General features: G+C 43.8%; 1 protein-coding gene across 5 annotated transcripts in view; it reads left to right on the top strand.

Moving 5' to 3' along the window:
* Window positions 1-25,153, top strand: part of Rufy2 (RUN and FYVE domain containing 2) — a 35,549-nt gene extending 10,396 nt beyond the window's left edge. For 3 of the 5 annotated variants that reach the window (XM_041656112.1, XM_041656110.1, XM_041656111.1), the window contains exons 5-18: window positions 1,793-1,916; window positions 3,474-3,535; window positions 4,269-4,334; window positions 4,968-5,037; window positions 7,065-7,166; window positions 7,264-7,380; window positions 9,785-9,952; window positions 12,471-12,568; window positions 15,033-15,152; window positions 17,783-17,912; window positions 19,175-19,269; window positions 21,017-21,065; window positions 22,813-22,890; window positions 22,983-25,153. In XM_041656112.1, coding sequence (XP_041512046.1) covers window positions 1,793-1,916; window positions 3,474-3,535; window positions 4,269-4,334; window positions 4,968-5,037; window positions 7,065-7,166; window positions 7,264-7,380; window positions 9,785-9,952; window positions 12,471-12,568; window positions 15,033-15,152; window positions 17,783-17,912; window positions 19,175-19,269; window positions 21,017-21,065; window positions 22,813-22,890; window positions 22,983-23,126 — 1,423 coding nt within the window. In that variant the 3' untranslated portion in view covers window positions 23,127-25,153. Of the gene's footprint in view, window positions 1-1,792; window positions 1,917-3,473; window positions 3,536-4,268; window positions 4,335-4,967; window positions 5,038-7,064; window positions 7,167-7,263; window positions 7,381-9,784; window positions 9,953-12,470; window positions 12,569-13,220; window positions 14,313-14,995; window positions 15,153-17,782; window positions 17,913-19,174; window positions 19,270-21,016; window positions 21,066-22,812; window positions 22,891-22,982 lie in introns of those variants that run through there. The other 2 variants (XM_041656114.1, XM_041656113.1) reach the window with 2 other exon arrangements.
* The last annotated feature ends 592 nt before the right edge of the window (window positions 25,154-25,745 follow it).

Below are 25,745 nucleotides of genomic sequence, written 5' to 3'. Positions count from 1 at the left end.
TAATTGCACATCTCTTCTTAAGATCTTCAGTGTCCTAACGAATGTTCCAGCTGTCTCCTGGGCAGGGTTTAATTGAAGATCAGATGTTGAAGACAACTTTCAGAGCAAGGCAATCGGCCTTCAAGAGTGGGCCCAGGGCGACCCTTATTCTGGTTCCCGCGGCCTGCCTCTCTGGTGTTTTGGAAAAACCATCCTGGGTTTAGTTTTCCTGTGACTCTGTTTTCACGTCTCAGGTTTTCTATTTGTTAAATGACAGTGGCCATAGTTGAAGCTCTGGGGTTTCTCAGCAGTATTCTCTCTCTCTCTCTCTCTCTCTCTCTCTCTCTCTCTTTCTCTCTCTCACTCACTCACTCACCAGGGTCTCAGATAGCACAGACTGATCTTGAACTTGCTGTATATCCAAGGATGACCCTGAGTTCTTGATCCTCTTGCCTCTATCTTCCTTGTGCTAGGATACAGGTGACCACCATCCTGGGGCCAGGTCTGGCGTGGACACGTCTTAGACTGTAGCTATATCCATGCGTCCTTAGTGGATAATCATCTTCCCGCTAAGAACACTTAGAGGACTAGATAAATGGCTAAGTGGCTAAGAGCAATTGTTGCTCTTGCGGAGAACCAGGGTTCTGTTTCCAGGACACACACAGCGGCTCACAGCCATCTAGTTCTGGGGGATGCTGTGCTTTCTTCTGGCCTTCAAAGGCACCAGGCATACATACACATGGTACACATACATACACACAAGCAAAATACTCAAACACATAAAATAAATGTGTTTGTTAGTGACAGGGTATCACTGTGTAGCCCTGGCTGGCTAGGGGCTGTCCTTTAAACTCATGGGGACTCGCCTGCCTCTGCTGACCAGGTGCTGGGATTAAAGGCGTGCGCTGCCACCACCAGCTGCTCCGAAGGTCTTAATGAACTTGGGGGCTGAACTTTCAGCTCTGGCTGTGTCATCATCAGGTTAGCAGCAGTTACTGAGTCCTGAGAAACAGTGTTCCAGGCCTCGGGGTTGCTCCGTTCTCTCCCGACTCTGAGACAAGGTTCCGCAAGCAGGAGAGATGGCTCAGCTGTTAAGAGTACTGGCTGCTCTTCTAGAAAACCTGGGTTCAGGTCCCAGCATCCGTAATGGCAGCTCACACTGTCTATGATTCTAGTTCCAGGGGCTCTGATGCCGCCTTATAGCCTCTGCGGGCACTGTACGCATGCGGCACACATAGATGCATGCAGGCAAAACACTCAAACATATACAATAATAATGTTTTAAAAAGCATGGTCTACTGGGCAGTGGTGGTGCACTCCTTTAATCCCAGATCTCTGGAGGCAGAGGCAGGTGGATCTCCATGAGTTTGAGGCCAACCTGGTCTACGTGAGCAAGTTTCAGGACAGCCATGGTGGTTACACAGAGAAACCCTGTCTTGAGAAAAAAAAAAAAAAAAAGCGACGTTCTAACTTTCTGCCCAGGCTGACCTGAACTCACTTTGTGATGCAGGGTAGTCTTGAACTCACAGCAATCCCCGTCTCAGCCTCCCGAGTACTGGGATTCTGGGATTCGAGGCATAAGCGTTCATGCCCTTTCTTCTTTTCTTTCTTCTTTTGCTCTTCCTTGTTCTTCCCTCAGTGTTGTTCCTTCTTTTCTATCTCCTTCAGTTCTTTAATTTCCTATGGAGACATGAAGCCTCTTTACAAGTTAAGTGTTCAGAGTGCACTTTAGAGGAACTTAGGTTATTTCTATGTCTACAAGATGGACGGTGGGGGAGGGGAGGGGATGACGTCCCCGTTCTGATGTCTCCAGTGAGTTCTACGAGTACCACGCACTAATGATGGAGGAAGAAGGAGCTGTGATTGTTGGGCTGCTGGTCGGTCTGAACGTCATTGATGCCAATCTGTGTGTGAAGGGCGAGGATCTTGACTCCCAGGTGAGTGAACGCAAATAAGACAAGCCAGTGTTCTCATTACACCTGGTTCTTCCTGGACCCGAGTGGCTCCTTGAAGTGGCACACAGTGCTGCTAAACACAAGATTCAGTTGCGTGTTATGTTAGCTAAACACCCGATAGAAACAGCTTATGTGGCCTGGAGAGATTGCTCAGTGGTTAAGAGCACCAGCTGCTCATCGAGAGGTCCTGAGTTCAATTCCCAGCAACCACATGGTGGCTCACTACCATCTACAATGAGATCTGATACTTTCTTCTGGTATGCAGGCCCATATGCAGACAGCACTCATATCTTTTTTTCTTTTCTTTCTTTTTTTTTTTTTGTTTTTTTTTTTTTTTGTTTTTTTTGAGACAGGGTTTCTCTGTAGCTTTGGAGCCTGTCCTGGAACTAGCTCTTGTAGACGAGGCTGGTCTCGAACTCACAGAGATCCGCCTGCCTCTGCCTCCCGAGTGCTGGGATTAAAGGCATGCGCCACCACCGCCCGGCTAGCACTCATATCTTATAAAGAAAATACATAAATAATAAATAATAATAAAAAAAGCTGGGCAGTAGTGGCACACACCTTTAATCCCAGCATTTGGGAGGCAGAGTCAGATGGATCTCAGTGAGTTTGAGCCAGCCTGGTCTACAGAATGAGTTACAGGATAGCCAGGGCTACACACAGAGAAACCCTGTCTTGAAAAACAAAACAACAACAACAAAAAAAAAAAAAAGAAAAGAAAAGAAAAAAGAAACAGTTTAAGTATTAGTTACTTGTCTGTGGTTATGATGAAATACCACGCCCAGAGAGACTTACAGAAAAAGAGTTTATTGGGCTGGAGAGATGGCTCAGTGGTTAAGAGCATTGCCTGCTCTTCCAAAGGTCCTGAGTTCAATTCCCAGCAACCACATGGTGGCTCACAACCACCTGTAATGAGATCTGGTGCCCTCTTCTGGCTGCAGACATACACACAGACAGAATATTGTATAAATAATAAATAAATAAGTATAAAAAAAAGAAAAAGTTTATTCTGGCTTAGGGTTGCAGAGAGCTAGAGTCCTTAATGGTGGGGAAGGCGTGGCATGACCACAGAAACAGGAAGCCCCTCTCAAGTAGAGGGAGAGGATGGGAAAGGGGGTGTCTGTAAACCCTGAAAGCTTACACATGATCACATTTCTTTCAGTCAGGCGGTACCACCCAAAGGTTCCATAATCTCCCCAAACAGTGATGCCATCTGGGGACCAAGTGTTAAAATACAGGAGTCTGTGAGGGATCAGCACAAAGTTGGGAAAGGGTTTATTTTCAGAGGCCTCTAACTAGCTTGCTCTTTGCTATGGGCCTGTGGCATGGAAGGAACATTATGGCAGAAAGGTCGGCCACTGCTTGAGGTCAGCACTATCATGAAGGAAACATCACTGGAAGGCCCTCCTAGCCATACCCACAGCGTGCTCTTGTGACCTACCATCTCTCAGGCCAGTGGAGGTGGACAAGACTGCCTCACACCAGACTTGTGGAGGAGAATTTCTTCTCTTTAAATAAAAATCTATTTATTAATTTCAGGTTGGAGTGATTGATTTCTCAATGTATTTAAAGAATGAAGAAGAGATTGGAAACAAAGAAAGGTATATTTTCCTGTTTTCCTCCTTATTTCCCAGTTTTAGGTTTTGGTTTTTTTGTTTGTTTGTTTTGTTTTTTGTTTGTTGTTGTTGGTGGTGGTTTTGTTTGTTTGTTTTGTTTTGTTTTGTTTTTTCCAGACAGGGTTTCTCTGTAGCTTTGGAGCCTGTCCTAGATCCGCCTGTCTTAGCCTCCCAAGTGCTGGGATTAAAGGTGCATGCAACCACTGCCCTTCTGTTTATATTTTTCAAAACAGGGTTTCTCTGTGAGTAGCTCTGGCTTGCACTCCCCCCCACTCCCACCTAGGGTCACCCAGGGGTTGTAGCTTTGCATAACTATTTGCAAATGAACTTGTGCTGTCTGTTTATGGTGTGGTTTCTGCTCTTCCCTCCCTGCCTTGTCATTTCTACTTCCTTTTAAAGCTCTACAGGGTGGACAAGGAAAATCCTTTAGACAGGTCAGCTTTGGTCCACAATAGGAGTCTTGCTTGTAATCAGTCCTTGATGAGAGACACCTTAATAACCATATTTTGTGACAGCGGTGGCTTATTATCTAATTGGGTCTGTTTCAGATGTATTAATGATACATTAGCAAGTAACTCAGTCAGCAAAGCTCCTAGGGCCCAGTTTTCTGCTGTGACAGCCTGTGTTAAAAGCCAAGCCATATTTTATCACTGCGAGTTTTATAACCATTTCCAGATGCTTTAGATACATTTTAAACTACCCTTTCCTCCCACCACAGGAATGTTCAAATTGCTGCCATCTTAGACCAAAAGAATTACGTTGAGGAACTGAATAGACAACTCAGGTAAGTGTTAGAGCACCTGACCTCGGCAGAGAACCTCACTTCAGGGCCGCCTTTGTTTCCAGCTTAATCCCCATCCTTTGTACGCAGCATCTTTGCATGCTTGCCTCCTCAGTGCTTTTGAGAGGAGCGTGCAGGGCGGGCTAGATGCACAGCAGACATTAGTGGTACACAGAGAGCTGGGTGTGGTGTCGCACACCTGTAATAACCCCAGCACTGGGGAAGGAGCAGTGGGAGGGTCAGGAGTTCAACGTTCTGCTTGTAAGTCAGTTTGAGGCCAGCCTGGTCTAAACAAGACCCTGTCTTACAATAACAACAAAAATCCCAAAGCCAAAACTAAAACAAAGTGCCCCTAAGGCTGCTGATGCATCTCCACGGTAGAGCCTTTGCCTCACCTGCACAGCGCCCTAGACACAGTGCTGGCATCTAACAAACAGGCACCCAGAGGAATTTATATAGAAATGCCGATTCTTTTGCTGCGGCTGTTATTGCTGTTTCAGATCAAGTTAGCCAGGTCAATGAACTGTTCTGGGTCATTGGTACATGTCAGTAAACATGAGTCCGAGGAAGCGTACTGACCTGGCAGTGTGAGTTTTGTGTGATGCTGAATGAGTCCGTTCTCTTTGCCAATTGCAGCAGCACAGTCAGCAGCCTCCATTCAAGAGTTGACTCGCTAGAAAAGTCAAACACGAAGCTGATCGAAGAGGTACTGCCCCAGCAGTGGACGTCTGTCTGAGTACCCTACTGTCTGTGATCTTTTCTAAGTGTGAATGCTGTCAGCATCCATCCCCCAGTGCACACACACACACACACGCACACACACACACACACACACACCTTCCATAGTGGGACATTTGCAGTTGAAGGTTGTAAGTTCTTTTTTTTTTAAATTTATTTATTTATTAAAGATTTCTGTCTCTTCCCCGCCACTGCCTCCCATTTCCCTCCCCCTCCCCCAATCAAGTCCCCCGGGTTGTAAGTTCTTGAGAACCCACATAGACCTTAAGTTCCTAATTGTGACTCTGAGGTACTGTTTGTTTTGTTTTGTTTGTTCTTTGGTTTTTCGAGACAGGGTTTCTCAGTAACTATGGAACTAGCTCTTGAAGACCAGGCTGGTCTCAAACTCACAGAGATCCACCTGCCTCTGCCTCCCGAGTGCTGGGATTAAAGGCTTGAGCCACCACTGCCTGGTGGTGCTCTTGTTTGTTATAGGCAGTAACTAGAAGTCAGCCCCAGAGACAAAAGCCACACAGATTCCTAATTCATGAAGTGTGACTTCCGTCACAGTGGGGACACCTGTGTCCTGTTGAGTCACCATGAACATTTACCACATTTTCAAACAGCACCTTTTTCCCATTTACACAAGTCTTTACAGTGTGCTTGTTTTAATGATTACTTATATTTTATGTGCACTGGTGTTTTGTCTGCATGTATGTCTGTGTGAGGGTGTCGGATCCCCTGGAACTAGAGTTACAGACCTAGGGTTACAGATAGCTGTGAGCTGTCACATGGGTGCTGGGAATAATTGAACCTGGTTCTTCTGGAAAAGCAGCCAGTGCTCTTAACCACTGAGCCACCTCTCCAGCCCCAGTGTGCTTGGTTTACACAGAACTCTTGTGTGCTTCCTCCCGCATTGTAGTCCACACATTGTGAGTCTGACGAGCAGTTTCTCACAAATCTAGCAGATGAGCCTGTGTTTCAGCTGTGAACAAAAATAGTGTGAGGACTAAGAAGATGGCTGTGGGCAGGGGACCCAGGTTCAATCCCCAGCATCTGCAAGGTGGCTCACAACCAGCTGCAGGGAATTCAGCACTCTCTTTTATGTATGTATGTATGTATTTATTTATTTTATTTATTTATTTTGGTTTTTCGAGACAGGGTTTCTCTGTAGCTTTGGTGCCTGTCCTGGAACTAGCTCTTGTAGACCAGGCTGGCCTCGAACTCCCAGAGATCTGCCTGCCTCTGCCTCCCGAGTGCTGGGATTAAAGGCGTGTGCCACCACCGCCCGGCATATTCATTTATTTTTGAGACAGGGTTTCTCTGTGTAGCCCTGGCTATCCTGGAACTTGCTCTGTAGACCAGGCTGGCTTCTGCCCCTCGAATGCTGGGATTGAAGGTGCGTGGCACCACCACCCAGCCTCCAATACCATTTTGACCTCTTTGGGTACCAGGCACACATGTGATGTGCAGGTAAAACACATACACATATAATATCTAAAAAAAGAAATAGTGAGAAGAGTAATATAGTCAGGCATGGTAGGTCTGCCTGGTATCCCAGCATTTGGGGATAGGCAGACAGATCTGAATTCAAGTTCACCCAGGGTGATATAGTGAGTTCCTGTCTAAAAAAATGCAACAAGACAAAAAGAATATACCTTTAAAAAAAAAAAAGCCGAGCGGTGGTGGCATACACCTTTAACTCCAGCACTTGGGAGGCAGAGGCAGACGGATCTCTGTGAGTTCAAGGCCAACCTGGTCTACAAGAGCTAGCTCCAGGACAGGCTCCAAAGCCACAGAGAAACCCTGTCTCGAAAAACAAAAACAAAACAAAAAGTATATGCGTATGGTTGCTTTGCCTACATGCATGCCAGGTGCCCATGTAGGCCAGAAGAGGGCACCAGATCCCCTGCTGGTTTTAGGGTTTGTTTCCTCCGGTTTGTAGCCCCAGACCTAATGGCGAGTCTACAGAAAGACGCGCAGAGTGGCTTTTTGTTTCTGCTTCACGATTTGCAGTTAGCCATAGCGAAGAACAACATCATTAAGCTCCAGGAAGAAAACCATCAGTTGCGGAGTGAGAACGAGTTGATCTTAATGAGAACGCGGCAGCACCTGGAGGTGAGGAGCGGCTGCAGAGCTGGCGGGTCCAGAGTCACGTGGGCCAGCTGTGTGCCATGACAGAGCACCACGTGACAGTGTGGCCTCTTCTTCCTAGGTTACCAAAGTGGATGTGGAAACTGAGCTTCAAACGTACAAGCATTCCCGGCAAGGTCTAGACGAAATGTATAACGATGCCAGAAGGCAGCTTCGAGACGAGTCCCAGCTGCGGCAGGTAGGGCGTCTTGGGGATAACTTACTCTCAAGCGGCACCATTCATGCTGCGGCCTTAGCTTCCTGGACGTGGAGTGGAAGCTGACACCCTCAGTACACTGACTCTTTTTTTGTGTTTATTTTGTGTGCGCACACTCGTCATGGCGCATGTGCGGAGGTCAGAGGGCTAACTTCCCAGGGTCAGTTCTCTCCTATCACAGGGACTGAACTTAGGTCACCAGGCTTAGTAGCAGACACCTTTGTCCACTGTTCTAGTCCCCTTGCTGTGATAAAGCACTGAATCCACGCAGGGGAGGAAAGGGTGGGTCACAGCCCTTCATTGGGGGAAGTCATGGTAGCTTGCCTCTGCCCCAGGTTCAAGCTGGGCTAGCCTCATACAGCCCCAGGAACTGCACTGCCCAGTTATCAAGACATCCCTGGGCAGAAACACCCTCACGTGATCCTAGTTGTGTCATAAAGCTCACTGTGATGCTCGTGGAGCCATGTTGCAAGCCCAATGTTCTTAAAGTTCTTAAAGTTTTAAAAACACATCTCTTGCTGGCGGTGGCGGTGCACGCCTTTAATCCCAGCACTCAGGAGGCAGAGACAGGTGGATCTCTGAGTTTGAGGCCAGCCTGGTCTACAAGAGCTAGTTCCAGGACAGGCTCCAAAGCTACAGAGAAACCCTGTCTCAAACACCCCCCCCCCCCACATCTCTTCGTCTTTTTTTTTTAATTTATTTATTTATTATGTATACAACATTCTGTCTGTGTGTATGCCTGCAGGCCAGAAGAGGGCACCAGACCCCATTACAGATGGTTGTGAGCCACCATGTGGTTGCTGGGAATTGAACTCAGGACCTTTGGAAGAGAGGGCAATGCTCTTAACCTCTGAGCCATCTCTCCAGCCCCTCTTCGTCTTTTGAAAACTTTCTAGTCTGTGGTTGAAGTGTGAATGCAGACCACCATTCCAGAAACAATGTGTAAGAGGACACAGTGAAATATGTAAATATTAGCAAGGTCATATTTAAAACTTTAGCTTTCAGTGGAACATCCATGAAAATGCACATGTGTAGTTAGTAAGTCATAGCAGATCCTTACTGTCACTGCCTTGGCACTGCCTGCCTGTCAGTACACTCTTTAACCTTAGCAAACTTCTTAAAATTTTTTTTGAGATACTGGTGGACTATAGTAGGTGGACTTTTTGTCCCACCAACCAGTTCCTAAATAACCACACAGAGACTTATTATTAATTATAAATGATCACCCAGTAGCTTAGGCTTGTTAGTAACTAGCTCTGACAACTTGAACTAGCCTGTATTTTTTATCTGTGCTCTACCATGTGCCAGTACCTTTTTTTTAGCATGGCATGTTCATCTTCTGCTTCCTCTGCATCCGGCTGTCAACTCCACCTTCTTCATCCCTCTTAATGTCTTCCTGCCTAGCTATTGGCCTCTTAGTGCTCTACTAAACCAATGAGAAGAACCCATTTGCACAGCAGTGTCCTGGGTAGGTTTTCTTAACTTGACACAGACTAGAGTCACCTGGGAAGAGGGCCTCCGTTGAGGAAACACCTCCGTCGGACTGACATGTAAACAAGTCTGTGGGGCATTTTCTTATTAATGATTGACGTGTGCGGGTTCAGCCCAGGGTGGGCAGTGCCACTGCAGACAGGTAACCCTGGACTGTATAAAGAAGAAAGTAGTCTGAGCAAACCATGGGGAGCAAGTCAGCAAGCAGCATGGCTCTGTGACAGTGGTTCTCAACCTTGCTAACACTGCAGCCCTTTACTTTAATACAGTTCCTCATGTGGTGGCCCCCCAACTGTAAAATTATTTTCATTGCTACTTCATAACAGTAATTTTGCTAGTTTAAGTATCTGTGTTTTCCATTGGTCTGTTGGGGGCCGTGACCCACATATTGAGAACCACTCCTCTCTGGTCTCTGCCTCCAGGTTCCTGTCTTTGCTTGTAACGGACTGTAACCTCTAAGCCAAATAAACCCTTTCTCTTCCAAGCTGCTTTTGTTTCATGCTATATCACAGCAATGGAAAGCAAACTAGGAGAGACATGATCTCACTGTGTAGTTCTGGCTGGCCTGGAACTCTGTAGACCACCTGTCTTCAAACTCAGAGATCCCCCTGTGTCTGCCTCCTGAGGAGTGCTGGAATCAAAAGTGTGCACCAGCACACCCAGACTTTGTTTTTGAAATAGAATCTCCCTGTGTAGCCCAGGCCGGCCTTGAACTCACAGCAATCCTCCTGTCACATTCTCTTCAGTGCTAGGACTGCACATGTGAGCCCCCACACCAGGCAGGCTGGTTGTTCAGTGACAGATGTAAGACACTGTCCCTGGTATTGCTAATGGTTGCACGTCCGATTTCAATGACCTGAAATAACCTGTTCATGAAGACGCTGTGAAATTGCAGGATGTGGAGAATGAGCTATCGGTACAAGTTGGCATGAAACATGAGATTGAGCTTGCTATGAAGTTGTTGGAGAAAGACATTCATGAGAAACAAGACACCCTCATAGGCCTTCGGCAACAGCTGGAAGAAGTCAAAGCAATCAACATTGAGATGTACCAAAAGCTGCAGGTACAGAATGTTCTTTCATTCTTGGCATTGCTAGGGATCAAGCCCCGAGCTTCCTGCATGCTGGACAAATGCTGCGCCGCTGAGCCATCTCCACCCTGATTTCATTCTTTCTTTTCAAAGACATGGTTTCTCTGTGTAGCCCTGACTACCCTGGAATTCACTGTGTAGATCAGGCTGGCCTCAAACTCAAGAGACCCACCTGCCTCTGCCTCCTGGGTGCTGGAGTTAAAAGTGTGTGCCACTACTCCTGGATCTTTTTTCTTTTGAGATGGTCTGTTTGTCTTATTGTTGGGACAGGGAGCCTGCCCTGAGGTAATTTAAAGGAGGATTTATTTCAGCTCACAGTTTGAGGAGAGTCAGTTATGTGGGGATGGCAGTAGTGGAAGTGGAGTGTAGCCCTAGCTACTGAAGCTACTCACAGTCAGGACAGGAAGGGTAGCCAGGCTGTGCTCCTCAAGGCCCATCCCAGTGACTCCCTTCTTCCAGTGAGGCCCAACCTCTAAAGGCCTGGCGTTGGTGGTGCACGCCTTTAATCCCAGCACGCAGGAGGCAGAGGCAGGTGAATCCCTGTGAGTTCAAGACCAGCCTGGTCTACAAGAGCTAGTTCTAGAAGAACCAGGGCTACACAGAGAAAACCTGTCTTAAAAAAACAAACAAAAATATTATTCCACAATCTCCAGAAGTAGTACCACCCATTGGGACCTGAGCCTGTGGGAGGTCATGTTCTCATTTGAACCACAACAGAGTCTCACCTCCACAGAGTTTGCATTCCTCTGCTTCCCTGAGCGCCGGGATTACAGCACAGACATGCACGTGTGAAGTCAGAGGAGAAACGTGGGAGCCAGTTCCCTCCTTCCACCCTGAGGGTTTGGAGATCAAACTCAAATCCTCAGGCTTGCTACCGTGTGCCTTTCCCTTCTCAGCCGTCTCACTGGCCCTGATTTGTTTTCCAGTATGACACTTTATTTAATTTATTTATTTAATTTACTTCATTGTTACTGCAGGCAATAACTGCCTTGTATATGATCCATCTACAAATTCACAAAAAAATGGCCCTAATTCTTTGTCAATTTAGTTTTTGGGTGCTGAGATCCAGCCCTGGGCTTCATCATGATACAGATGCATCACCCCATCTTTGAGTTACAGCTCCAGTCCCAAATATGTTTTCTTCCCTCTCCCCAACTTACTTTTAAATTTCAACATTTTTAAAGATATAGATTGATTTTTAAGTGGTTTGCCTGAATGTATGAATGTGTATCACATGCATGCCTTGTGCCCATGAAGGTCCAAAGAGGGCATAGAATCCTCTGGAACTTGAGTTGCTGGGAACCACACTGAGGCCCTCTGCCAAAGCAGCAAGTGCTCTTTTTTTTTTTTTTTTTATTTTAAAGATTTATTTACTTATTATGTATACAACATTCTGCCTCCATGTATGCCCACACGCCAGAGGAGGGCGCCAGATCTCATTACAAGTGGTTGTGAGCCACCATGTGGTTGCTGGGAATTGAACTCAGGACCTCTGGAAGAGCAGACGGTGCTCTAAACCACTGAGCCATCTCTCCAGCCCAGCAAGTGCTCTTAAAGCAGAGCTGTCTCTCCAGGCTCTGTTTCAAAGTTTTGGTTTCGTTTGTGACAGACTCTTCACTATGTAGCCCTGGCTAATCGGGAACTCACTGAACTCAAAGAACTGCCTGTCTTTGCCTCTGGAGTGGCAGGATTCACGGTCTATGCCACCATGCCTGGCCCTCAGCCATCTTAGTACACTTATTTTGTGTGTGCGCACCAGCGTGCACGTGGAAAGCTCAGAGGACACCCGTGGAGTGGGTTCTCTTTCATCGTGGGAATTCTAGCAATTCTGGTTGTCCACATTGGCAACAAACACCTTTACCCACTAAGTGATCTCTCATACCTCTCAAATGTTTGTTGTGTTTTTCAAGACAGAGTTTCTCTGTGCAACTCACTTTGTAGACCAGGCTGGCCTCAAATTCACAAAGATCCACCCACCTCTGCATCCCAAGTGGTGGAATTAAAGGCTTGTGCCACCACCGCCTGGCCTCCTGTTATCTTTCAATAATATGGAGGTATGATTCAGTTGGGTTTTTTGTTGTTGTATTTTTAAAAAACATTTCTATTATTGTATGTGTGTGTGTGTGTGTGTGTGTGCGCGCTGTGTTTGTGTCTTGGGGCATATATGGAACTTAGGGGACAATTTCAGGAGTAGGCTCTCCTACCATGTGGACTCCAGAGGGAGAACTCTGTTGGAGCTCCAGGTAAGTCTGTCTTCTCACTGAGCCCTTCTCTGCTGCATCCTGAATCTTATTCTTACTATGGGGTTATTTTTGAGAAGGACCAGCTGCCCGGGCTGGCCTCAGTGGCCCCAGAGTAGTAAGGCTGGCATTGAACCCATACTCCTGCCTACCTTCTGAGTACTAGGATCCCAGGCATATACCACTACGCTTGGCCTAATGTTTGAGTTTCAAAATCAAACCCACCATAGCTGTTGTACTTTTATAAATAGGGCTCTGAAGACAGCTTGAAAGAAAAAAATGAAATAATTGCCCGACTAGAAGAAAAGACCGATAAAATCACTTCGGCCATGAGGCAGCTGGAGCAAAGGTACGATACTCATGAGTTCCCTCCATCCCTTCCTTTCTTCCCCTGACACCTGCCATAGAAAGCTGTCCGGAGACCTCGCCTAGGGCCCGTGTCTGTCTAAACTGAGCCAGATTTTGTCCTTTTTTTGGTTGTTGCATGGAATCAAGTTGCCTTATTAGGGTGATGATTCATTTGAAGCTGCTGTCTTGGAGATCTTTTAAAGGCATGATATCTGTGACATAAAACTAAACACAAAGACCTGGGAAAAAAAATGCACAGGCTTTGGTGGGACTGTCCCATTCTTCACCACTGGCCATCTCTGTGAAAACAGCGGGAGCTGACAGTGTAGTTGCTTTCTGAGCTAGGACCCTCAGCCTAACCCAGGATAGGATTTTGTCAGTGGAGTTCTCTTATCCTGGCATTTCATTTTACTGTTGGAAAATGTACCCATTGCCCTGTCACGTTGAGTCAACATGTCTCACCATTGCTTTCTTTGAATCTACTTAGAACAAACATAACTATTGATGCTTACTGACACAAATATTCTTTTATTGACATCCTCTTTCTTCTTTTTTCTTCTTTCTTTTTGTTGTTTTCTTTATCCCCACTTTTACATTTTGGACATCTTTATTACCGTTTCTTGTCTTTGGTTTCTGTCCATTCCATTATGAAGTGACAATGATTTGTTAGCTCAGACTAGGACAATTGCAGTGTCATTGGTGAAAAGTGCTGGCAGTGACCCCCAGGACCAGTACAAATTGGTCAAAGACATCTCCTTCTGAGACGCACTCAAAGCGCAGAGCCCATCCGCTACCCTATGTTAAATGGAAAAGGATTTATGCTATCTCACGTTGTATGGAGCTGCAGGGGCCCTTCATGGTGGCTGTGAGACACAGCAGGTGCCCTGGGCTTCCCAGATGCACTCCTCAGCCTTGTGCAGAGGGCAGATTTGAGCCTCAACTGCTTGGAGGGCAAGATTTTCAAATGGTTTTATCTTTTTAGCTATCTTTTGATGGAAACTAGAAACCTTTGGTTTCAGGCTGTGTTGGCACAGATAATCATACACACACACACACACACACATACACACACACACACCCTGCCCCATTTGCACACTCTGCCTAATGGCTCCTTACTGATTTTTAAAGTTAAGATTTCAAAGCAGTTTCCAAGCCAGGCTGGGCGCTGCCCTGGGCTTCAGCACCTCGTTTTTCTAGTCGTCATCCCCCCCCCCCCCCCCCCCAGCGCTCTTTTGTGATAGCACAACTGCAAGGCCTACCTCACTTACTTTACTTCCTGTACCTTTAGAGGAGAAAGCTGAGTCCACCCCTGCCGCCTTAACCCTTAATCTAGTGTAAACCTAGAGGGGACTTCCTTCCTCTCCTTTCCTGGGAGGCTTTCATACTTGCAATATGTGTTGCCTTACTTAAGTGTCTTGAGGCAGATATGAAGGCACAAGATTCCTCTGTGACTTCTTGTGAACAGTTAATGCCCACTGAATCCTGGGAAATATTTTTATATAAACCTCACAAATCTTGATGGCCAAGGGAGGCAAGGAGTGGAGCTAAGTCTAGGGAGAAACAGTGACTTAACAAATAAAAATGGGGAAAAAAATGACCACAACATTTTAAGCTAATCTTTAGTCTTCAAAGTAAAGAATAAAAATTAGGGTGCTGGAGAGATGCCGCAGCAGTTAAGAGTACATGTTCTTATAGAGGACCTGGGTTCAATGCCCAACACCTATACGATGTGGCTCACAACTGTCTGTAGCTCCAGTTTCAGGAGACCTGACACCCTCTTCTGACCTCAGTGGGCACTAGGCATGTATGTGGTGAACAGACATACATGCAAGCAAAAATATTCATAAACATAAAATAAAAACCTAAAAAAATCCATAGGGAATGATGCCAACAAGCATTAAACCTTTTTGAATCTTAATATATATTTATGCATACGCACATACATATTCAGCTTTGCATAACCGAGCAACTATGTAGAGCTCTGCTAGGACGGCTATCACTGAGAAGAATGGTTGCTCTTTCAGCTCTTAGCCTTGTAGTGCACCTGGTTCCCAGCACACACATCTCAGCATCACATAAACAGGTGTGTTCTGCACTTAATATAGACCTGTGTGCTACCCGTGGTTTTGTAAAAAGGCAATAACATACCTAGCCATATTTGAGATTTGAATCATTATCCTCCAACAGTAAAAATTGTATTGCTTTGCATTAATTATGGACAAGAAATAAAGCAAATTTCAAGATAGTTTTCTGGGCATAGTATATCTTGTATTGAAAAAAAATCACAAAACAATTTCTAGACATTGTGTGGCTCTTTCATGTTTGAGTTTGTGAGTTCTCCCCCAAACTTTGTTTTCATTTAGAAATGTTTCTATTTCCCCATTTTTCTTTTATTTGTCTTCTTCACCCTTTTACACCCTACTTCTAGCCTCAGTTTTACCCAAAGTTGATTTGAATTACACCAGATTGCAGCAAGCAGAGAAGGCACAAATGGAAGCGGAAGATGAGGATGAGCGATGTACCCACGAGTGTCTGAGCAAATCCGACAGTCTGCAGAGACAGATCACACAGAAGGAGCAGCAGCTGTGAGTGTTTGGTCTTGGAATCAAATTCTTGTACTAATATGGTTTCTGCCAGCCAGTATGGCCACTTAAAGAAGGTGTGTGGGGACATCTGTGATGGCTCAGTAGGTACAGGCAGCGGTCACTGCCAAGCCTCAGCTCCATCTCCAGGACCCTCATGGTAGATCTACACACGTCCCAGCTCCTTACACCAAACGAATAAATATTTTTAGAAAAAGAAAAAAGTTGGGATAGGGATGTAGTTCAGTGGGAGAGTACTCTGCTAGCGTTGTTGAAGCCCTGGGTTCAAGCTCCAAAACCACATACTGAAAATATTGTTACTCCTCCTATTATTTTATCTGTTTACTTTTGGAGGTCATGTCTCATGTATGCCAGGCCTGTATCACAATTAATAAAAACTCAGAGACAGAAATTGGGGTTCAACCTGAAGGTCAGCCAGCCACTGGCTCTTCCACTTCTACCTCAGTCTGAAATGGCGATCCTGCCTCCAGGAATCTCAGAATGAGACCGAGACTGAGAGCCGTCTCCTCCTGTTTTATAATCCTCTCTAGGTCTGGGACTAAGGGTGTGCACCGCCACAGCCTGTTTTTTATAGCAAACTAGTGTGGCTACTGGGATTAAATGTGTGTGTCACTGCTGCTTGGTCTATAATACTAGCCAGTGTGGCTGTTTTACTTTTCTGATCTTTAGGCAAGCTTTAGTTATTAAAATACAAATGAAATGCTACTACGCTGGCCTACATAATTTCCTAGATAAGCAAGAGTGACTTTGACCCTCTCTTCTTCCTGCTTGCCCCTCTGGATACTGGGATTATAGGTGGTACCACTGTACCTGGCTTATGTGGTGCTGGGATCAAAGCCTAGGGTTTGTTTACACCACACAGGTGCTCTCTCCACTGAGCTACATCCTCAGTTCCTATTTTCTAACATTTAAATTTTTTTTCATTTTTAATTACATGGCTGTGTGTCTTTTAACTGCTGAGCATCTCTCCAGGACATGTTCTTTTAATAACAAAACTAGCCCATGGTTCCTGGGGAGGAATATTAGTGATGCTTGTAGAGTAAGGGCTGAAACTCTTCCAAGTGGCTTTAAAATGTTCTGGTATAACTGTTAAAACTGTTCTAGGCTTCAGTATAACTCATTGGTAGAATATATGCTGCTTAGTTTGCATAATGCCCTATGTTCAATCTTCAGCACCACAAAATAAGGACAAGACTTTTCTTTGTACATATAAAAATATAGGCAATATATGGTTCTAATTTTATTTAAATTTAAAATTAAAATTACTCATTTATTCTGTTAGTATGCATGAACCAGACTATGTAGGTGGAGGTCAGAGGCCAATTTGTGGGAGTTGGTTTTCTTCTCACCATGTGGGACTGTGGGATCAAAGTCAGGTTGTCAGGCTTGGCAGCAAAAGACTTTACCCACTAAGACAGGGTCTCAAAAAATATAGCTCTTACTCCCCTTAACTCAGATGTGATTGCCTCTGCCTCCCAAGTGTTAGAGTGAAAGGTATGTGCCACACGCCTGGCCTAATTTTATTTAATAATTTATTTTTATCTTATGTGCACCGGTGTTTTACCTGCATGTATGTCTGCATGAGGGTGTCAGATCTTTTGAATTACAGACAGTTGTGAGTTGCTATGTGCTGGGAGTTGAACCTGGGTCCTCTGGAAGAACAACTGCTTTTAACTGCTGAACTATGTTTTTAGCCCCCTAATTTTATTTTATTATAAATATTTATTTATTTATTTATGTATACAGTATTCTCTCTGCTTGTATGCCTGCAGGCCAGAAGAGGGCACCAGACATCATTACAGATGGTTGTGAGCCACCATGTGGTTGCTGGGAATTGAACTCAGGACCTTTGGAAGAGCAGGCAATGCTCTTAACCACTGAGCCATCTCTCCAGCCCCCCTAATTTTATTTTTAAAATAAAACATGACAGACTATCTGAAATTTTTTTTGAAACAGGGTCTTGCTACACAGCCCACATTGGTTATATAGATGAAGGCAGAAGGATCAGAAATTAAAAATCATTTTTGGCTACATAGAAATTTTGTGGCTACCCTGTCTCAAAAATATATAAGTAAAATAAGAATAAATATAAAAAATAAATAAAGGGGGCTGGAGAGATGGCTCAGAGGTTAAGAGCACTGCCTGCTCTTCCAAAGGTCCTGAGTTCAATTCCCAACAACCACATGGTGGCTCACAACCATCTGTAATGAGGTCTGGTGTCCTCTTCTGGCCTGCAGACATACACACAGACAGAATATTGTATACATAATAAATAAATAAATATTTTAAAAAAATAAAAAATAAATAAAATAAATATAAATAAAATAAAAGGGACCAGAGAGATGGCTCAGTGGCTAAGAGCATTTGGTCCTCTTACAGAGGAACTTCAGCACCCACACCAGGTGGCTCACACCTGTAATTAAAAAATAGGCCTTTAAAGAGATCCATAAAAATAAGAGAGTCTGGACGGTATGGGAGAACAACTTGTAACCCTGGCACTTAGGAGATAAAAGCAGGAGCATTAGGATTTAAAGGCTAGACTTGGCTACATGAGACCCTACCTCAAAATTGAACCAACTAAACACTGAGCTTCTTTCTGTTTGCCATTCAAGGGTGCAGCTGGAAACGGATTTGAAGATTGAGAAGGAATGGAGGCAGACTTTGCAAGAAGATCTTCAAAAGGAGAAAGATGTCCTATCTCATCTTAGAAATGAGACCCAACAAATCATTAGTCTTAAAAAAGTAAATAGTAGTAAAACTTTTATATCAGCCGGGTGGTGGTGGTGCACACCTTTAATCCCAGCACTAGGGAGGCAGAGGCAGGTGGATCTCTGTGAGTTTGAGGCCAGCCTGGTCTAAAGAGCAAGTTCCAGGCCAGGCTCCAAAGCTACACAGAGAAACCTCGGGGGGGTGGGGGGGGAGGGAAGGGGGAGAGAAAAAAGAAAAAAAAATTGGCTACCCTGGTCTACAGAGCTAGTTCCTCACCAGCTTAGGGTTGTTAACATGAGAAATCCTGTCTTGAAAAACCAAGAAAAAGGAAAAGAAGAAAAACGGACCAATGTTGATGGGGTTTCATACTATGCTATCTATCTATATAGCTCAGACTATCTGTGGACTCTGTTCTGTAGCAAAAGCTGGCCTTGAACTCATGGCCATTCTGTCTCGCCTGTGAGCTTCTGTAAACAACGTGGGGCTGAGAGGATGGCTGTCAGTAAAGTGCGTGCAGGACTTGTAGTCTCAGCTCTGGGGACATCCCTGGGACTCACACTGGCGGGCCAGTCTAGCCTAATTCATGAGCTCCAGGTCAATGAAAGACCCTGACTCAAAGGAGGTGGTAGGCAGTCCTAAGTACAACAACCAGGGCTGTCTTACAAACACATCTTCTAAAACAAGATACTTTACACAATTTACATGTATATGAGGAAACAGGATAGATATACTTAGTCATTTTAGGAACATGAAAGGAAGTTGTGTGGGTAATAATACACAGAACAGCTAGGAAAAAGCTTCAGATATGTTCTGTTTTTTATAAAAACATGAAGTGAAGCTGGGTGTGGTGTGCACTGAGGGGACTGAAGCAGGACAATCAGGAGGTTGAGGCTTAGCCTAACCACATGACTCCCAGGCCTGTTTGAGCTATAATCCCAGTATCACATGGTGGTTTACAACCATCTCGAAACTCCAGTTACAGGGGATCTGATGCCCTCTTCTGACCTCTGGTATCAGGTGTGCACATGGAACACATACATACATGCAGGCAAAACATTCGCACACAAATCTATTTTAAAAAGAGAAGTTGGGGGTGGAGGGTGGTACCTGAGAATTCCTCATCAAAGCTTGGAATTCCTGTAATCCCAGCACTTGGTAAATGGAAATAGGGTCAGGACAAGGTCATGCCTCAGTCTCCTGAAAACAAAGCTCAAAGAAATTTATACTTTCTTAATATGTATGCAATGTAGAGTTTCTTGGTTTTTCTAAAGTTATATTTCTGTTTTTTATTGAAGGAGTTTCTTAACCTCCAGGATGAAAATCAGCAGTTGAAAAAAATATATCACGAACAAGAACAGGCTCTGCAAGAACTCGGCAGCAAACTTTGCGAGTAATTCCTCTCTTCCTTCAGCTACACGCCTACAGATTCGTGGAAGAGATGGGTGTACCAAATCAGCTCTGCAGAGGGTCTTGAGTACTGGGACACCAAAGACTAGCTTCTTTAGAGTAGTTCTGGGCATTTTAGCAGACCTTGGTTTTGAAGGGTTTCATCAAGTGAAGGCCAAAACTATTGTTTAAGTTCTTTAGTGATAAAGAATCCAGAAGCTTAAATTTTGTCAGAACATAAGTTGAATTTTGACAATGTCCAGCACTATCAGACTGTTTTGAGACAGAGCCAGTTTTGTGATTTATAGATAGTTTTTCATGCCTTCTGGGGTCAAATCTTGCGATGACTCAATGTGATCCTGTAGTAAAATGTTATTGATTCTATAGGAAGCCAGGAAAGTGGCTGTAATCTCAGCACTTGAGAGGTAGAAGCAGGAAGATCAGGAATTCAAGGTCATCCTCGGCAACGTAGAAAGGGGCAAGCCTTGAGATCATGCCTTTAAAAAACAAAGAAACGGGCTGGAGAGTTGGCTCAGTGGTTAAGCGTACTTGCTGCTCTTACAGAGGACCCAGGTTAAGTTCTCAGCACCCACACAGTAGCTCACAACCATCTCTAACTCCAGTTAGAGATCCATCCTGTCTCCAGGGGATCTGATGCCTGTTTCTGACCTTTGGTCACCAGGCATGCACATGGTACACAAACATACATGCAAGCAACATTTCACATACATATTTTTTTTAAAAAGAGATAAATGGAAGAGGGGGATATTTGAGAATACCATCATTTCAATTTTTTAGGATTGTGTTCCCCTTTCCCTTTCTTGATCTGAGAAAGACTACTGCTTTATTGTCTAGGCTAGTGTTGAATTCCTGTATTAAAGTGATTCGGTCTCCCAAATAGCTGGATTATATGCCACTATGACCAGCCACTTCAAATGTAATAAACAGTTTCCCTGGTGAGAAAATTAAAACATGTTTAAAGTTCAACAGCCGGTAAAAATTGCATACCATGTAACCATTTAGTGTGATGTGACTGATACTTAGTAGCAACTAGCAGGCGTCACTCTTCAGGATCCAGCACTGAGCGGACCAGATTATGGAGAACTATGCAGATGATACTCCATCGAAAGTGCTTACTTAAGTCAGTGTAGTAGCTCTTCTCCAATCCAGACTGAAGACCAGTCTGCTACATGTCTCAAAAGGCAAAAAAGGAAGCTGAAACAGGATTGCCACAAAATTTGGCCAGCCAGCACTACCAAATTTAAATCCTGTTTCAAAACAAAGTAACACATTCATGCAAGTGTTTATTTTTTGAGACAAGGTTTCAAGTATCCCAGGCTGTCGTAGAACTCATGTAGCCAAAACATGACCTTAAGTTTCTGCTGTGTAACTTCCGAAGTGCTAGTTTATATGGCACTGGGATCTAACCCATGGCTTTGTGCATGCATATCCAGAGACATTTTCTCTTATACAGTCAAGCTTTTGAAAAATCTAGTTGTAGCTAGGTGATGGTGGCACAGGCCTTTAATCCCAGCACTCGGGAGGCAGAGGCAGGTGGATCTCTGTGAGTTTAAGGCCAGCCAGGGCTACCCAGAAACCCTGTCTTGGAAAAATACATAATATCCCCTTAGCCAGAGATTGTTAGATCTAAAATTATATACAATTAAAAAATCAATACCTTTGCAATGAACTATTAAGTGTTTTGTATTTACATGCATACTAAAATTTGGACTTGTTTGTAATGTTTTTAGATCCAAACTTAAAATAGACGACATAAAAGAAGCCAACAAAGCATTACAGGTGAGTAAAAAGGCTTTCAGTACAGCTGGAAGCTCTTAACATTGGTAAATGTAAATTGTTTAGAGCCTGGTATGTTGAGGAAGCCTTGAGAAGGAAGCATACAAATCCCAGGGGCAGAGGTGGCAGCACTGGAAGGGAATGTAGGTGTGCTATTCTAGCCTCCGTTTTTTTTTTTTCTAGGCGAGGTTTCTCTGTACCACAGTCCTCTGTAGACTAGGCTGGCCTTGAACTCAGATCTGCCAGCTTCTGCCTCCTGGGCATGAGCTGGAGACTACCAGCTCCATACTTAGTGAAATTTTTTAAAAGGTGGAAATGGATTACTTATTACCTGCTAAAGAATGCATCATCTTGATGAAAAATGACATTGTAATGCTACGTTAGTAGATAACATATCTTTGATGACCCTCAATTTAGCCTCCTAGAATAGGCTCTGATACATCACTTTGATAAGGCTAGAATGTGTGTTACTTTGGGTGTGTGTGTTGGAAGGAATCTTCGGGTCAGCACTTCAGTGTCATTGAGTAATAGCTTTCTGTTCCAAATTACCATTTAATCTTTTAATCAAAATGTTACATGAAAATAGCTATTCAAAAAGTCCTAAAGCTTATGTTATGTAATTGATGTAATGCCAGCCAGAACTCTGAACCAGTTTAAAAAAAAGAGAGAGACTAGGTGTTAGATGTCTTGGAACTGGGGTTACAGAAGATTGTGAGCCATGCAGATGCTGGGAATTGAACTTGGGGCCTCTGGACGAACAGCAGCATTTTGCCCCAGGCACCATTCTAAAAAAAGATTTCAAGTAAAAAATGTTTGCTCTCTTGCCTTTAACTCACCTTAGTTATTTGCTCCTGCTCCCAAAGGGAGCTTCTTCCAGTTCTCGCAGCTATCTCCTCTGGCATCTAGCTCTGTATTCAGAGCAATGCAATTCATTCCACTTCCCCCTTTTTATAGTATGGGGAATGGAACTGAAAGGGCCTAGCACACACTAGACAAACACTGTACTTCTGAGCCATGCTGTAGCATGTTTTCTCACCTTGCTGTCGAAGTGGTGGTAGCTGTTTGTTCAAACTCATTTTTCCTTAAGTCACCTCAGTAAGCTTTTTTTCCTAGACAGGATTTCACTTTAACCCTGGCTGGTCTCAAACACAGGGGTCGTCCTGCTTCTTGAGCACTGGGATTAAAAGGTCATAAGTATATATCTTGGGTTTTTTGGGTTTTTTTTGTGTGTGTGTGGTTTTATTTTTGAGACAGGGTTTCTCTAAAGCTTTTGGAGCCTGTCCTGGAACTCATTCTGTAGAATGAGGCTGGCCTCAAACTACTCAGAGGTCTGCCTGTCTCTGTCTCCTGAGTGCTGGGATTAAAGACAAGCGCCACCACCACTCAGCTCATCACACCTTTCTTATTTCTCCTGGTATCAATTGCCTGTCACTTATTTTCCAATGTTTTATCTCAACACCAGAATATTCTCATTCTTCACCTCTATCAAATGTTCCCTGAAGAAGTTAGGTGGCTCATTACTTTATCTTGGAAGTCTGCCGCCACCCACATCTGACCTGGGCCCTAATGTACTGATATTTCTAAGTTCCTTTGACCTCTCTGAGAGCTACTGCCTGAGCCTGGTGCATTTTTTGGGTTCCTGTTCTGAAAAATGATGGGTCATAGGAATTCTGCATTTTCAGTTTTCATGCTTTTGAGCTAAGTACAAGTGTTGCTCGTTAGAACACTAACATTCATCTTTACCTGTTAGGGACTGGTCTGGCTGAAAGACAAAGAGGCAACGCACTGCAAGCTTTGTGAGAAGGAATTTTCACTCTCCAAAAGAAAGGTAGGAGGCGAGAAAGTGAGCTCAAACATTTTGGCAACAAAAATGGCTTCTAACTGCTTTTTTTCCCCCCTTCCTAATTTTTCCATTAATAGCATCACTGTAGAAACTGTGGGGAAATTTTCTGCAATGCCTGCTCTGACAACGAGCTGCCTTTGCCTTCTTCACCAAAGCCAGTGAGAGTCTGTGATTCCTGCCATGCAATACTCATTCAGAGATGCTCCTCTAACGTGCCGTGACCCGGGAACTCAGTCCTCCTGCACAGAAGCACCTGCAGTGAGTGTGAGGACCAAGTGTCCAGTCAGCACCGTACCTCTCCTCCAGCTAACACACAGAATTCTAAGTTGTATAGTTAGGATTCCGTTTCTGCACTTACTTGGATTTTAAGATAGCATGTTTTATCACTACTTTGAACAGTCATGTAACCCTTAAGGAAAGGCCGGACAGCAGAGCTAAAGATGTACTTTTGCCTTATCTTCTAGAGGCCTTCTTGAGAACGAGGCCACAACTTGTTTCTGAACTGTTGAGCTGGCACTTGATGGTGCCTGTAACTCTGTTTAATGCACTTTAAAGCTTCACAATTCTCAGAGGAAGACTGGAAATGCACCCACTTTGTGATAGTATGCCAATTGAACATCCTTTTTTGAAATAAGATTGAAACAAAGTTGTCCATTTTTGACCATGGACTTCCTTGCCTCAGCTACGAAGTGCTGGGATCATAGGTGTGTGCTTCCATACCAGGCTGCACAGTCTTCATTGTCTGGTAAGACTCTAATTTAATTGTATTTATTTGTGTGTTCTTTTCCCCTCTTCTACAATGGTCAGTAATTTTATCTCATACCTTTCTTTTCGCTTGCCTACACCTTTCATATAGTGGACTGAAGTACCAGCTTTCCCTTTAATTCTTTAAGGGATGTTAATATAACCATCATATATATAACCTTGTCACAGAAGCTCCTTTTTGTAAAGGGTTGGCCTCCAAAGACGAAAACATCCTTCCTGAGGGATGATGGGAAAACACAGGCTTTTTAAAGATTCTAAGTATTAAAAATAAGAACATTTAAAACTTACCTATGCTATAACAGAATTAGTTTCTCCATCCTCCAGTTCTCTTAGGAAACATTATATTGCAGTGTTACATCTACCCACAGTAGAATTTTACCCGATATATCAAGGACCTTTATGCTATGGTCTTAGGCAGATAGTGGTTTCTTATTTTTTCAAGCAGAAAAACAAAACATTAAGTTACTTAAACCATGACCATTCAGGATCTTAATATTATTAATCTCCAGTTTTGCACTTTTAAATCTATAAACTCTATAGAGATTTTACATTCCTAAAAGACAGTTTAGTGACTGGGCACTTTTCTGATTCCTTATTCTTTGAGATCTTTTCATTTGTTGTATTTCAGTAAGTTTTATAATTTGCCAAAATTACAAAACCAGTATTTTCACCAGCTTCTGAGGTTAACTTAAATTAGATTTTGAGATGTCCCATTTTTTGGAAACAGGGATTCATGTAACCCAAGTTGGCTTCTAACTTGGTGTGTAGCAAAGGATGACCTTGAACTCCACATATCCCAACTCCTGAGATTACAACTATGTGGTGCTGAGGATGGAACCCCTGGCTTTGTGCAGGCCAGGTAGTACCAACTGATCTACCCAGCCCCCAAGATGTCATTTGTTGAGTACTGACAGAAGTGGCCTTGAAACAGAATTAAGATGGTAAGGCAAGAAAGAATGTTACAAGTTCAAGGCCAGTCTGGTCCATCCCTATAACTCCAAATTAGCTTATGCTATGTATATATACATACAATAGTGAAAACCTGGCTCAAATATTAGAAAAATAATTACATTCTTGAACCATTTTTGTTGTTGTTGTTTTGTTTGTATTTTGAGACAGGGTTTCTCTGTAGCGTTGGAGCCTGTCCTGGAACTAGCTCTGTAGACTAGGCTGGCCCTGAACTCAGACATCCACCTGTCTCTAGGATTAAAGGTGTGTACTACCACTGCCTGGCTTCTGAACCATTTTGTATTGATGAGAATAGACTAAGATTTTTATGACTGTTGGAAGTGAGCATAAATGAAAAAATTTCAAATACTTTATTTTGTGCTTTTTGTTATAAACATGGACCTTTTCTGGGGCAGCATTAACTTGATCCCCAATGTCTGGGATGAGAATATAGCTCAGTGGCAAAATGTTTGCTTACTGTGTGTATTAAAGTCCTGGGTTCTCAAACCACAGCACCACTAGCAAAAAAACAAAACAAAACAAAAAAAAAAACAAAACAAATCTAAATTTAGGATACCCCATTCATCACAAAACATTCAGTTTTTATTTTGCAAAAACTTGTCATTTCCTTGCTTACCCTAGCTAGTACTACCACAAAGATGTAATCATGGTGCCAAGGAATTGTAATTCTAATCTGTAATGTTTTTAAAATAAATGTGAATTTTATAAAACGAAGTTTTGAGAAATTAACAATTTTTATTGCTTTAAAGATTTGTTTGTATTTGTTTATGTGTGTCTGTGTGAGTGTATGCCACATATGTGCAGGTGGTGGAGGAGGCCAGAAAAAGGTATTGGATTCACTGCAGCGACATGAGTTGTGATCTGCCTGATGTGGGTGCTGGGAACCAACCTCAGGTCCTCTGGATGAGCAGAAAGTACTCTTAACCACTGAATCGTCTCTCCGGCCACCTCCATTGAGACTGAAGAAGGTAACCCTTGAAGGGCTTCTGACCTCTCTGCCAGGCATGCAGACAAGGTCATTAGTGTGTAGGCTCTAGGTGAAATCCTCAGTCCCAAAACAGAAAGACAGGAACTCATTTTTTCAGAACTATAGGCTCCGAGTAACA

This window comes from Microtus oregoni, unplaced genomic scaffold, assembly GCF_018167655.1.
Source record: "Microtus oregoni isolate MIOR12 unplaced genomic scaffold, Mior012 000007F_ref0000211, whole genome shotgun sequence".
Classification (NCBI taxonomy): domain Eukaryota; kingdom Metazoa; phylum Chordata; class Mammalia; order Rodentia; family Cricetidae; genus Microtus; species Microtus oregoni.
The sequence above is the reverse complement of the archived record's forward strand: the minus strand, read 5'-3'. Positions and strand labels throughout refer to the sequence as shown.